Source organism: Salvelinus namaycush, chromosome 15 (assembly GCF_016432855.1).
Source record: "Salvelinus namaycush isolate Seneca chromosome 15, SaNama_1.0, whole genome shotgun sequence".
Classification (NCBI taxonomy): domain Eukaryota; kingdom Metazoa; phylum Chordata; class Actinopteri; order Salmoniformes; family Salmonidae; genus Salvelinus; species Salvelinus namaycush.
Window position 1 is genome coordinate 38,223,824 of NC_052321.1, and position 12,075 is coordinate 38,235,898.

Sequence of the window (12,075 nt, forward strand, 5' to 3'; positions counted from 1 at the left end):
TCTTTATGGAGCTTGGGCTGGCAACTGATTAAGTGATGGCTTGCTGATTAAAAAGCTATAGCTGGCATTCCATAGATAAAATATGGTGAGAGTCACCAAGATAGAGAAAGCCTGGAGGAACAGACCAAAGGCCTCAGTATTCCTAATTATCCTAGCATCTGGGAGACAGCACCAGAGGCAGACGACCAGAGGATAAACCCAAAGTGGCTTATGGTGCCCCCCAATCTATATGGGAGGGGTGGAACCAAGCATTCTGGGTATCAGCTATATAAACTGTGCATTGTCTGTAAAGGGTAGGCTCTCAGCCTAACAGTCAAGACTGTTGGGTTGACGGTTTCATTATTGCAATAATTAATCAATATTAAATAAAAATGATTGTTTGAAGAAATGACCAAGTCTCTCTAAGCAATGAGTACAGTACAGTTTTTTGCATATCCTACTCCCCCTGACTAGCCATTATTGACAGCGACCCTAATGTAATTAGGGTTAAGTGGCTTGCTCAAGGGCACACCGATATATTTTTCACTTAGTCAGCTCGGGGATTTGAACTAGCAACCTTTCGGTTACTGGTCCAACGTTCTTAACTGCTAAGCAACCTGCTGCTCTCAAACCTCTAACTCTCACATCATGCAATTAAATAATTATGCCTTTCCCCGACAGCAATGTATTTGTTAATACTTCCTGAATGTAAAGTGTGTTTTTTCCTGTGCAGATCTGGTGAGAGCCTTCTCAGAAAGGGCACTACCTCACTTCTCAGACCCTATCACCCCCCCCTGCCTGCTGAGACCTGTGATCGACAGCATGTTTACCCTGGAGAAGATAGCTGATGCTCACAGACACATAGAAGCCAATATAAACAAGGGAAAGATTGTCATCAATGTCATGAACCCACAATGATGGGACCTCCAGTGACATCTCTCCATCTACTACCAAACTGAACATAGTTGTTTCACACCAAATGTAACATTTGGTTGATCAGCTTGGTTGACAATGCATATGACCTGAATGTTATGTGATTCTTATTATGTTGATATTTGTATTACATTCTATTTAGTGTTCAATCAAATTATTCTTATTTTTACTTAGTAGGCTGAAACAGAAATGGGTTGTTATTGGTATAATACAAATAGTTTGGCGCATCTGTGTTTTCATAAGGCATCAAGAATAAAGTATTTTTTTCAACAAGAACAATCAACATTGTTTGTAATAATGTAACGCTGTTACATGTTCCACTATATGTGTTCATTTTCCATGTGTCGCGGATAGAAACATATGGCAAAGATTCTATGCATATGGCCGCAATTACATTCCAGTACAACTAGAGCGCGTGTGTGATTTTATGCGCAAACCCGCCACAAGCGAACCCGGTCACTACAAACCGGAATTGGCAGGCTATAATGCATGTTCTACTTCCTGAAGTCACCGGCAAGTTTTGTTTTGGGAGATTTTGTTTCTTTGAGTCTACACTTGTTCTTTTTTTTGATTGGCAAATGCGTCAATAATAATTGTGCACGGACACCAGGAGACTATCGACCCCCGTCGAAACAAAGTGGGTAGAATGTGGCTGTGTGTGATTATTTGTGTTTTATGCACTTGACTTCCTCATGCATAGTTTATCTAACCAAGTGAAAGCGTAACTTTCCCACAATCTGTTTCAGGATCAGTCTTTAATGGCGGATCGATTATTTTATTTTCTCATCTATGTTTTCATTGTCTCAAATTAATAAACTACGGAGGTTTATTCAACTAGCATGTGTGAATGGTTATGCTGTAGGTCAGTACTGGGTGCGTTAGAGATGTCGACGATGAGTATCAAGTGTTTGTTCGCTAACGCCCAGGAAGCTCATATTCAAACTCCCATTAGACTGCTCTAAATCAAATCAAATGTATTTATTTTCTACAAGCATTATAATGTCAAAAGCAGTGGTCTCGTTCATGTCAGGGACAGCAAAAATAAAGGTGTGCCAAAATGTGGGCACTCAAATTATCATAAAAGTATAGCCCACGCTATACTCTACTGTAATCGATCGCACCCAGAAACCATCTAAAATGGGATTTCGCATTACAGACCAATAGTCTTGTAGGCCTACGTAAATCCGTTACTCTTACGAAACATGCGACTCACATAGACCTACACATAATACGCCATAGGCCTATAATTAATGAGAATAGAACATAATACCCTGATGTAACAGTAATAATCACAATAGGCTTGGCAATCTCTTACTGGCTCAACCAGGAGATAGTAGGCTAGGCAAGGTTCAGCGACCAGGAGATAGTAGGCTAGGCTCAGCGACCAGGAGATAGTAGGCTAGGCAGCCACAGATGTAACCATTTAACACTAGGAGAGCTGAGAGCATCATATTGACTCAAAACGAAAGTACTCTGCCATTTTTAAAGTTATGTCCTCCCTGTCCTTGACCTTTCCTAAATAAGCCTAACACACTATCTTTGTTAGAATCTTAATATCACAAACATAATTTGTTAGAATCTTAATATCACAAACATAATTTATGTTATAAGCAGTTTAAGATTAAGGCCTGACCATAGGCCTGACCATCCTGACCATAGGCCAGCCTGACCATCAGGCCTATGGTTTCAATTTCACGCCATATGTATTGAATTCAAAATAAAATAAATCGTTAACATGAAAAATAAAGTTGAGAATGTAAATATATTTTTGTGGATGGGTGAAATAATGGATGTTGAAATCAAAAACCAAACAACTGAAAGCAAAATGTATAGAATTGTAAACAAAAGTAAGACATCAAAAGCAAAACCCCAAAACTTGTAAGCAAATAATTTTTCAAATTATTAAAAAAAATATATTTGAAAACAAATGCAAAAATCGTTTTCGGTTAAACCTTCCCAGCAACCAATCCTATTGAATACATTTTGCCTCTTGCCCGCATGTACTACCTTTTGGTTACGCTACTCGTATCTTTGTTTTCACAGCCAGTCTTTTCGATTGCGAGTTTTGGCATTATTTTTCCGTGAAGGGCGGGGTTTAGAGGGAGGCGTAGACAATGAGTCCGCTAGTTTTGGAGTGACGGTTCGTCTTAACCCAATCAATGATTTGATTGTGTCACTGGCTCTGACCCTTCTAAACTTAGGTAATTAGGTAAATATATGAATGACCTGTTGCACAACGTTTGGCGCAGGTGTTGGTAACTGGTTCGCCATTGTTTAGAACATGCGTGCACATGGGGGAATGGATGGGATTCAGTCCTGTCGGAGGCAACACTGATTGCTACGCAAATGGATGTTGCACCTCAATTTAGCAAGGAACACAACCGCCAGAGGAAAAGGAAGATATTCCATGATGAGACCTCTGAAGAGGAGACAGCTCAGGACAGTGCAGCAACGATGTTTTGGGAACACAGTGGTTTTTACTGCTATGGACAACATCATAAATGACTTGGACACTAGGTTCCACACCACTGCAAAAAATGGTAGAATCATTTTCTGCTGTTCTGAAAGTTGGACAGATTAGTGAGGATAAAGTCCCTTCTGTGTGCCAACCACTGATCATGAAGTATCCCAGAGATCTTACACCTGAGTTTCAAAATGAAGTAAGACACCTGGACACTGTATATGCTGCCACTTTCCCCACTAACTTGTCCCCTCTTGGTCACCTGAATACAATTTGTAAGATGCAGCTGTAAAACATTTTTGAAGAAGTGTGCATTGCTGTACGTATATTTTGCACACTGCCTGTGACTGTTGCTGTTGGCGATAGAGCTTTCAGTAAGCTAAAACTGATGAACTATTTGAGGTCCCAGGACAGGCTTTGCAGTCTTGCCATGCTGTCCATTGAAAGTCAGTTAGCTAGGAAGCTGGACTTCAAAGACTTGATCAGTGACTTTGCTAGCAAGAAGGCTCGGCGCTGGGCTCTTGGTGAGTAAGGCTGAGCAAAGGCCAGTGATTAACTGTTAAATTGCATGGCTATGGATATTGGATCACTACACACATGATGCCCACAGACTGAGAACAGACTGAGAACAAGATATATCTCAAAGTAATGGCTGGATTGCCATAAAATTAGTTATGCACAATCAAGATCCCAAGTGGAAGAAACCTATTGATTTCCTCTAGCGCCACCATCAGGCCTTTTCATTTCCATTTTGTTTTCCATTTCCACTTTTACAGCTGCTTATTGTCTAGTTGGTATGTATACTTAGTTCAAAAATCTGCTTCTGATTTTATTATTTTGTTTGTTATGTCATTCTATAGATGATAATGTTAATTTATTTTAATTGAAGAGGTTAATGTATATTTAAGTTATATTTATTTTAAGTTATTTATTCATTTTAAGAGAATTTTCCATTCAAGAATTTTACCATTTAGACTGTAAAAGATGGCCTTCAGCACATTTCTTATAGAGGATATCAGTCTTGCATCAAATAGTGAATTCCACTTTATGCAGAATGTTGCATGTATGTCTGCACAGTGTTATATTTTCACAGCTCACTGTCAGTAAATATCGTACAATAAATATTGGACAACAAGAGAGTTGCAAGCCTGCAAAGGTAGAGTTATTTAAAGCTTTGAATGGGTCGATTGGGTTCTGGAGGTGTGTGGTTACAGCAATTGCGCAGGGTTGGTGTGGCCTTTGGTAGTGGGGCCCAATGTGATATCTTTTCATGGGGCCCAAAATCCCTCGTGGCGCGCCTCGGACTACACCAAAACTATATCGAAACTAATTTCACACGTACACTGAGATTACAAAACATTAAGAACACCTGTTCTTTCCATGACATAGCCTATCCTTGCCAAACAACTCTTAAATATTAACCCTTGAGCTCTATTTCAAAATATATATTTTTGGGGGCTGAATTACTGCCATTACTTGCAACAAACACTCAAAGCACAGTTGTGTATTTAAACTCAAAATATGCCATTCTGTTCCTTTGAAATGCATTTTCTTAAATTCATAAATTAATTCCAAAAGACCTGCCCTTAACAAAGTAATAATGATCTTTGTGATGGTGTTTATTTAAAGGGATTCTTTGGGATTTTGGCAACGAGGCCATTTATCTACTTCCCCAGAGTCAGATGACCTAGTGGAGACCATTTTTATGTCTCTGTGTCTAGTATGAAGGAAGTTAAGAGAGAAGAGTCAGGCCATGCTTATCGTCAACATCTCTAACACACACTGGTGCCGGGTGGGGTTAATGCGTAGTTGATGGGGTCGAATGCAGGCTGGTGGCAGACAGAAACATAATGTGGCACATTTTTTGCATCCTTGTGTCATGAGCTAAAACACAAGCAAAGCCTATGATCTTTCACTATATCCTCATGGCATACCAGTCATAGCTGTTGTCTTTATCATTGTTGCAGATCTAAAACATGGCGGAACCAAACCAAAGGCCTCAACGTAAGATGTCCACCGCAGGTGACAGTCTATACAATATACTAGGACTGGAGAAGGGGGCATCCGCAGAAGAAATAAAGAAGGCATACAGGTATAAACGGGTGAAAGTAGATCACATTTCTTCTTGGTACGGGACCTCCTATATGTGCACCAAAACATTTTCTGGGCCTAATCATAGAACTACATATAGAATCCCTGTTAATTCAATAGGATCTCTGTGGGCCTAGTCGTAAAGATTTGTCATTTAACTTTTAAAATGTATTACCTTTTATTGTGGCATAAACACAACCGGTCACGATGCTTTTTATCTGATTGTCAAACGATCACTTCAAAGGGCTCCTTTACTAGGCCTTTACTAGGTATGTTCATCCACTCGCAACATATTTCCAGCCTCCAAACAGTGGTGAATGGAAAGAGGCGATTGTCATTAGGCCAAAATGCATGTGTCCACTGCTGTCCGCACGCGCGTCTCTGCCATGGCAAAATGTCAGCGTTCTTGTCACATTTTAGAGTGTAGGCTATACCACCTGTTGTCATTAGCTCATTTGTCATGCCTCTGACATACGGGAATGATAAATAGTGGTGTAATAGCCTACAGTCTTCTTGACACTTCGATTTAATTATTGTGATGTTTTACTGGTACGGCATACGCCCACTATTTATTTTGCCGGACCATACCGCCTTACTTTCACCCCTGGTTATAAAACTCTCAACCACAGACAAATGCTTTGAGAAAGACTACAGAACAGTTAAAAACACATCTGTTTTCTTAATGAAAGCACCATTAACTGAAACGATAGCATAGGCGGTCCTTACTCTTTTTGGAAGATTTCTAGTGGATATAAAACAAAATACATATTTGCATACTGGTAACCTGATTACCTGCTCTGTGGTTTTTGCAAATGAGGTCAAATGATTCTCGTGTATTATATTTCTAAACTCAAACTTTCCCGTGACTTACTCATGTGAATAAAAGCAGCGCACGACTTTACGTTTCCCCGTGACAATATAAATAAAAGTCCTCCTCCTCCCAGGAAACTAGCACTGAGGCATCATCCTGACAAGAACCCAGACAACCCCGAGGCAGCTGAGAAGTTTAAGGAGATCAACAATGCCAACTCCATCCTCAACGACGAGACCAAGAGGAAGGTCTACGATGAGTACGGCTCCATGGGCCTCTATGTGGCCGAGCAGTTTGGAGACGAGAGCGTTAAATATTACTTCCTCATTCACAAGTGCTGGTTTAAGGTGAGAAGTCTTTTAGGGCTTACACATTTTCATATGCATACACTTTGCAGACGCTTATACCCAAAAGTTACTTATTGTACAGTGAGTGCATACTGTACATTTTTACTAAGTGCATGTGATCCCGTTAGAAATTAACTCACGACCTAGGCGTTGCTAAATTGTACTGCATGTTAATCATTAAGGTCATTAGGGTTCACAGAAATCAAAAATCGGGTTATTATAGTTTTCTAACACTTACAAGTGTATGCATGACAACTTATGTCAATTATGCCCTGTGTGAAACAAATTCCTTCTTTATTTCCCAGACCCTGATGGTGTGCTGTGGGATCTTCACCCTCTGCTGCTGCTGTTGCTGCTGCTTTTTCTGCTGTGGCAGGTGCAAGCCACTGGAGGGGGAGCACGGATACGTAGACCCAGACGACCTGGAGGCTCAGATCAGAGCTGAGCAGGACAGGGGTGAGTGGGGGCAAGGCCAGGGGGAGGCAAGGCCTGGGGGAGGCGCATGAGGGGAGGCGCATGAGAGAGTACTAGATAATCCTTTAAGTATTAGGCAGAGGCTGCGGATCCATATAGGCAACCGCCTCGCCCCGCCCCTTGGATCCATTTTCTCAGAACTGAAGATCCGATTCATGTTCTGCGCATGTGTTTCATTACCTCTACTTTACACACACATTTTTTGGGGTTACCCTCCCTTCACATTTCTTACTGTCAATCGTGAATTATAATTCTCCAAGTTTTACCGGTGAAACGTCCAAGCAGCATCTACATACCAACCATTTGATCTCAGTCAGTTTTATGGGGATATCCATTTAGATCTTGAGTTATACAGTGCTGTTTTGAATGATGTACAGGGAATTAATTTTAGAGCAAACTGTAGCATAACCTACCTGTGATTAAAGCACATATTTTGCTACTGGGGCATGCTGTTGAGTTTTGGCCACATGAGAAAAATGCGACCAATCGCACAACCATCCTAAAATCTCATAAGAAATTAGGTGGTGTTTTTTGTCTTACAGTAATGTTACACTACGCTATTATATTTGGTTCTGTTATGTAGAATACTATCGTAATGTGATTTTGCAGACATGTCTTTTTTCCAACTGTATTAAACAAGCACTATTTGCCACCAGTAGCCTGTAGTGCGTAAAGTAGAGAATCCTGCATATGCGCAAAACCTTTGGGGCCTTTAGCCATTTTGGCGCGGCAGGTAGCCTAGTGGTTAGAGCATTGGGCCAGTAACCGAAAGGTTGGTGGATCAAATCCTCGAGCTGCCAAAATCTGTCCTTCTGCCCCTGAACAAGGCAGTTAACCCACTGTTCCTAGGCCGTCATTGTAAATAAGAATTTGTTCCTAACTGACTTGCCTAGTTAAGTAAAATAAAGAAATACAAATTGGCAAGAGGGGTTCAGAAAAGTCAGATCTGCAGCCACTCCATACGTACGATGTCTGTGTGGGTCAATGTGTTAAACAATACATCTTTAGAAGCTAGTTTTAGAATCCGCCTCTTTGTTTAGAGCAACCAGGACATCACTTTAAAGATGGTCCAGTGCACATGCTTAAAGGGATGAAGTAGAAGGAGTCTGAAAATGTTTTTTCATTTCACAGCCGGTGGTGAGACTATAATTAATAATGGCTCAGCCAGGCCCTAGGGCAACCTCTGGCAACTCAGTTGAAACTCCAAACTGGGTCGGCTTTAACACTCTTTGTGCATTTTGTATACTGTATATCGTGCTTACTGCTTACGCCCGTTGATTAATGCTATTGTGGGCTAGCAGCTTATTAACCCATATTCTTTTGGCAATTGGAAATTGAGCTCCGGATGTGCTCACTAACTCGAACTATGCTAGTGTGATTATCACTGTGATTACTTTTGTTGTTGGGAGCTTTCTTTAGTCTTTCATGCTACAGCTCTATCGAAAAAGCTTGTCGTGTCCCTTCACACCACTAGCTGAACTCATTCCAATTCTTTCCCCCATTGCCAACCATGCGTTCTTTGTGATGTTGACATGATTAAGGCCATGCTTTAATTTTGTTCTGTTAATCAATGGCTGTTTACACAGGCAACCCAATTATTGGCAAAAAGCTGATCTGATTGGTCAAAAGACCAATTAGTGGGAAAAGAACGCAGCCTATGTTTACAAAACGTTTATTATCATTACTAATAGGAAGGGTTGGTTCAAAAAAGCAGAATACAAATTTGTATTTCATATAGACTAATAAAAGTATATTTTTCTAATAGGTGATTTCTGCCTGCTTGTGTCCTGGCTTGGACTTAAAGATAAGCGCTCAGTGAATTAACAGTACATCTCTGTTCTCCCTGCAGGGGAACACGAACCCATTGTGATCCAGCCTCATGCTGCTGCTAATGAGAAGACCGAGTTCGACCACGAGCAATCTGAAGCCAAACCACTCTGACCCTATACTCACCACAGCGGACCAGTAAAAACCTGTCAGCAAGACGTCTTCCCATAGCTTGGTCCCAGATCTGTTTGTGCTGTCTTGCCAACTTGTCTGCACAAACTGATATGGGACCAGGCTAGTCTGCCCACTCTGGTTACTCCCAACTAGGGTTGCAAAATTCTGGTAACTTTCCCAAAATTCACAGGTTTTCCCGAAATAAGGAGGGAATAAGCAGGAAATCTGGAATCCTCCATCCAGGATTTCTGGAAAAACAGCGAACATTACTGTGATCAGTTTCTGTGGTTCGTTTTTTAATCAGTGGCTGGTGCTTAAATCATGCAGTCGACCCACCGTACTATATGTGGCCAAAGCCTTATATTTGGATATATATCTTTTTATGTCTCAATATAAGGGTCTGTATGTGGCTCATTTTAATTATAAATTGGGGTCTGTGTTTACAAGAATCATACATTCTTATGATTGTGCCAACTGCCAAGTTGACCTTAATGCTGAGGGGATCTTTCTTTGTAGATTGAAAAATGTAGCATTTTTTAATAGTACAGAACAATATGTGCAGAGTAATGGCTTCTATGTATGCTCAATGGCGAGTGTAGGGAGGGTGTTTGAATAGAAACTGATGTGCCTCCCAAATGACACCATATTCCCTATGTGTAATGCACTACTTTTGACCAGAGCTATGTAGTGCACTACTTTTGACCAGGACCCATAGGTCTCTGGTCCAAAGTAGTGCACTATATAGGGAACAGGAAGCTATTTGTGAAAGAAGGGAAAGCGCAGCCTGAGTCTGAAGTTGTAAATTAATGTGCACTTTAAACGTCTTGTGGGTCGTTCAACAAAATGTGTCAATTTTGGGTAGGGTAACTTGGCAAAAACGTTCACGTAATTCTGTCATAAAGAGCACATGTTCAACTTTAATAAAAAACACATTTTACCATTGAGGTTAAATGGGTTAAAATCTTCTTAGAAGTCACAGAGGGTGCACAAAGGAACATACCAAAATGCTGAATCTTTGCACTTTATTAATATTAAAGTCTTTATTAATATGAATAATCAGCTGTATTGAAAGTTGTGGTCTACATTAAATGGCACTTTTTTTTTGTAAATATTGGTGCACAATTTCTACTTTAAATATTTAAGGAATGCAAAAGGGACTCATTTTGTGGAACGACCCTTCTAAGCATAATGATCCAGTTATAATAAGGGCCGCTGTGGACTGTCACGACCCCTTGTGTGGGAGCCAATCGCTGCAGCTTCAACCTATGAACCAATGTGAAGAGACGCCAAAAGTTTAAATGTGTTTATATGTTTGTTTTAGGCAATATTTTTGTGCTGTCAAGCTTTATTTTCAATTTTCCGAAGCTTATGATTCCATACATGTGCTCACTCTTCATTTTCTCATATGCCTCTCTTATACCTCCCTCTCAAAACAATGGAATAATATTGGAGTTCTTGTCATTTAAAAATGTCTTCCTGACCCATATGACTTCCCATTTCTTCTGATGTCTGTCCTCTTCTGTGATCTGGAGTCAGTGTCAAATTCTGTTTCTGTGCAGTATATATTTTATATGGAGCACTTCCTGAGCACACCTGCTCAAATTTTTAAACACTTGGGACACCAAATAATGCCATTTGTTGAAAGCCATTGTCTCACATACCAGCAATTCTCAGATTTTAAAGTGGGTTTCTTTTGTAGTTCAGCAGTATCACATTCAGTGAAAACTGAAGAAAAAATATATATAATGCAGTTTAAACATTGCTGTGATTATTTGTCCATTGACTTTAATTTCTCCCTGAGGATTTAACTGTGGTGGCCTTGTGTCAAATGCTGTTGATGTGATATTTAATCCATAGCTCTTTAATTTCCCCAACCTAATATGCAGGATTCCTCAAAGGCTTTATTTTTGAATTAATGTGTTACTAACATTCACCTTTAATAAAAATGTTTCCTTTTTGTTTTGATCCTACTTTCTACTTTATATACTGTTGATACTGTAAAATATTTATATAAATGTATATTGAATAAATTGGGGGTTATGTAAAGAAATTTCTGCCTATTCATTTCTCACAGAAGTTCTACAAACTTATTTTTCAGGAAAATACCATACTTCTACAGCATATGAACGCATGTAATGATCCTTGTTGAAAACCACACCTGATGAACAGGTGGCAGGTTTTCAACAGACGCAGGCATGAACCAGACCAATGTTAAGAGACTGGCAGAGTTCATTTGGAGATTTGTGTCGTAAACTTAGAGGTAGCAATGCCATAAGGACAGTGGTGTTTCCTTTTAGTTTAAGCAGGCACTTTTTAGCCTGTTTGATTCTTTCTAAACTTTCAGTAGCTGTTTTAGGAGGAGAATGAAATGTTCCGATGATGGATTTGAGAAACACCATCTCATTGAGGATGATACTACATACTCAATTACATTACTGGTGTATGTAGCACTGGCGTACCGGACCCCCCCCCCCCCCCCCCCCCCCGCAATGAGGGGAGCCCACAAGCTCTGGGGGCCCATGTGCCTGTCACGATGTCTATTTTTATTTAATAAACCGTTTTGACAGTAACCCTCAAAAGTAATTCATAAACCTTTTTAATTTCCATATGTACTAGGAAGATAAGTGTTTGTTTCTTGGGCTTCAAGAATGGGACTAAAAAAGAAACAAATTGAAAGTACAGTATGAGTGGATGTCAGTGAACAAACGTGGCCAACGCTACGACGGGGCCAGTGCAATGATTGGAGCTTACAGAGGTGTTCAAAAACACAGAGAGCCTAAGTGCTTCTTAGGTAGTTCTTTATGAGTTTTCCTTTAGAAAACGATCTCTCCGCAGAAGTGACAGTTTCAGGTGTGGTAAAAACAGCTTGATTGCCGTAGCAACAACAGGGAAACTGGGCAGAAGGGAGTGGTGCTTCAAATACAGCAGTTCCGTAACATCTTTAATTGAGGCTCTCATTCTCCTTAATTGCCGGCCTCGACACGTTGCGGAAAGAGTAACTGTATAGGAAGCTCTGGGGACAGATTGTCTGGATACTG

The 12,075-nt window shown here is 40.3% G+C and overlaps 1 protein-coding gene across 1 annotated transcript; it reads left to right on the forward strand.

Moving 5' to 3' along the window:
• Positions 1-1,393: 1,393 nt before the first annotated feature.
• Positions 1,394-11,002, forward strand: LOC120060512 (dnaJ homolog subfamily C member 5B-like). Its single transcript, XM_039009882.1, has 5 exons — positions 1,394-1,549; positions 5,341-5,465; positions 6,409-6,622; positions 6,928-7,078; positions 8,946-11,002. Exons 2-5 carry the CDS (start codon positions 5,350-5,352, stop codon positions 9,035-9,037), a joined length of 573 nt encoding a protein of 190 aa, XP_038865810.1. The 5' UTR covers positions 1,394-1,549; positions 5,341-5,349; the 3' UTR covers positions 9,038-11,002.
• Positions 11,003-12,075: the final 1,073 nt, after the last annotated feature.

Bases quoted from the DNA above. Each gene is read 5' to 3' on its own strand.
- LOC120060512 (XM_039009882.1), top strand. From the start codon at position 5,350: ATGGCGGAACCAAACCAAAGGCCTCAACGTAAGATGTCCACCGCAGGT. The intron at 5,466-6,408 runs GTATAAACGGGT...TCCTCCTCCCAG, and splicing joins GAAATAAAGAAGGCATACAG to GAAACTAGCACTGAGGCATC. The intron at 7,079-8,945 runs GTGAGTGGGGGC...TTCTCCCTGCAG, and splicing joins CAGAGCTGAGCAGGACAGGG to GGGAACACGAACCCATTGTG.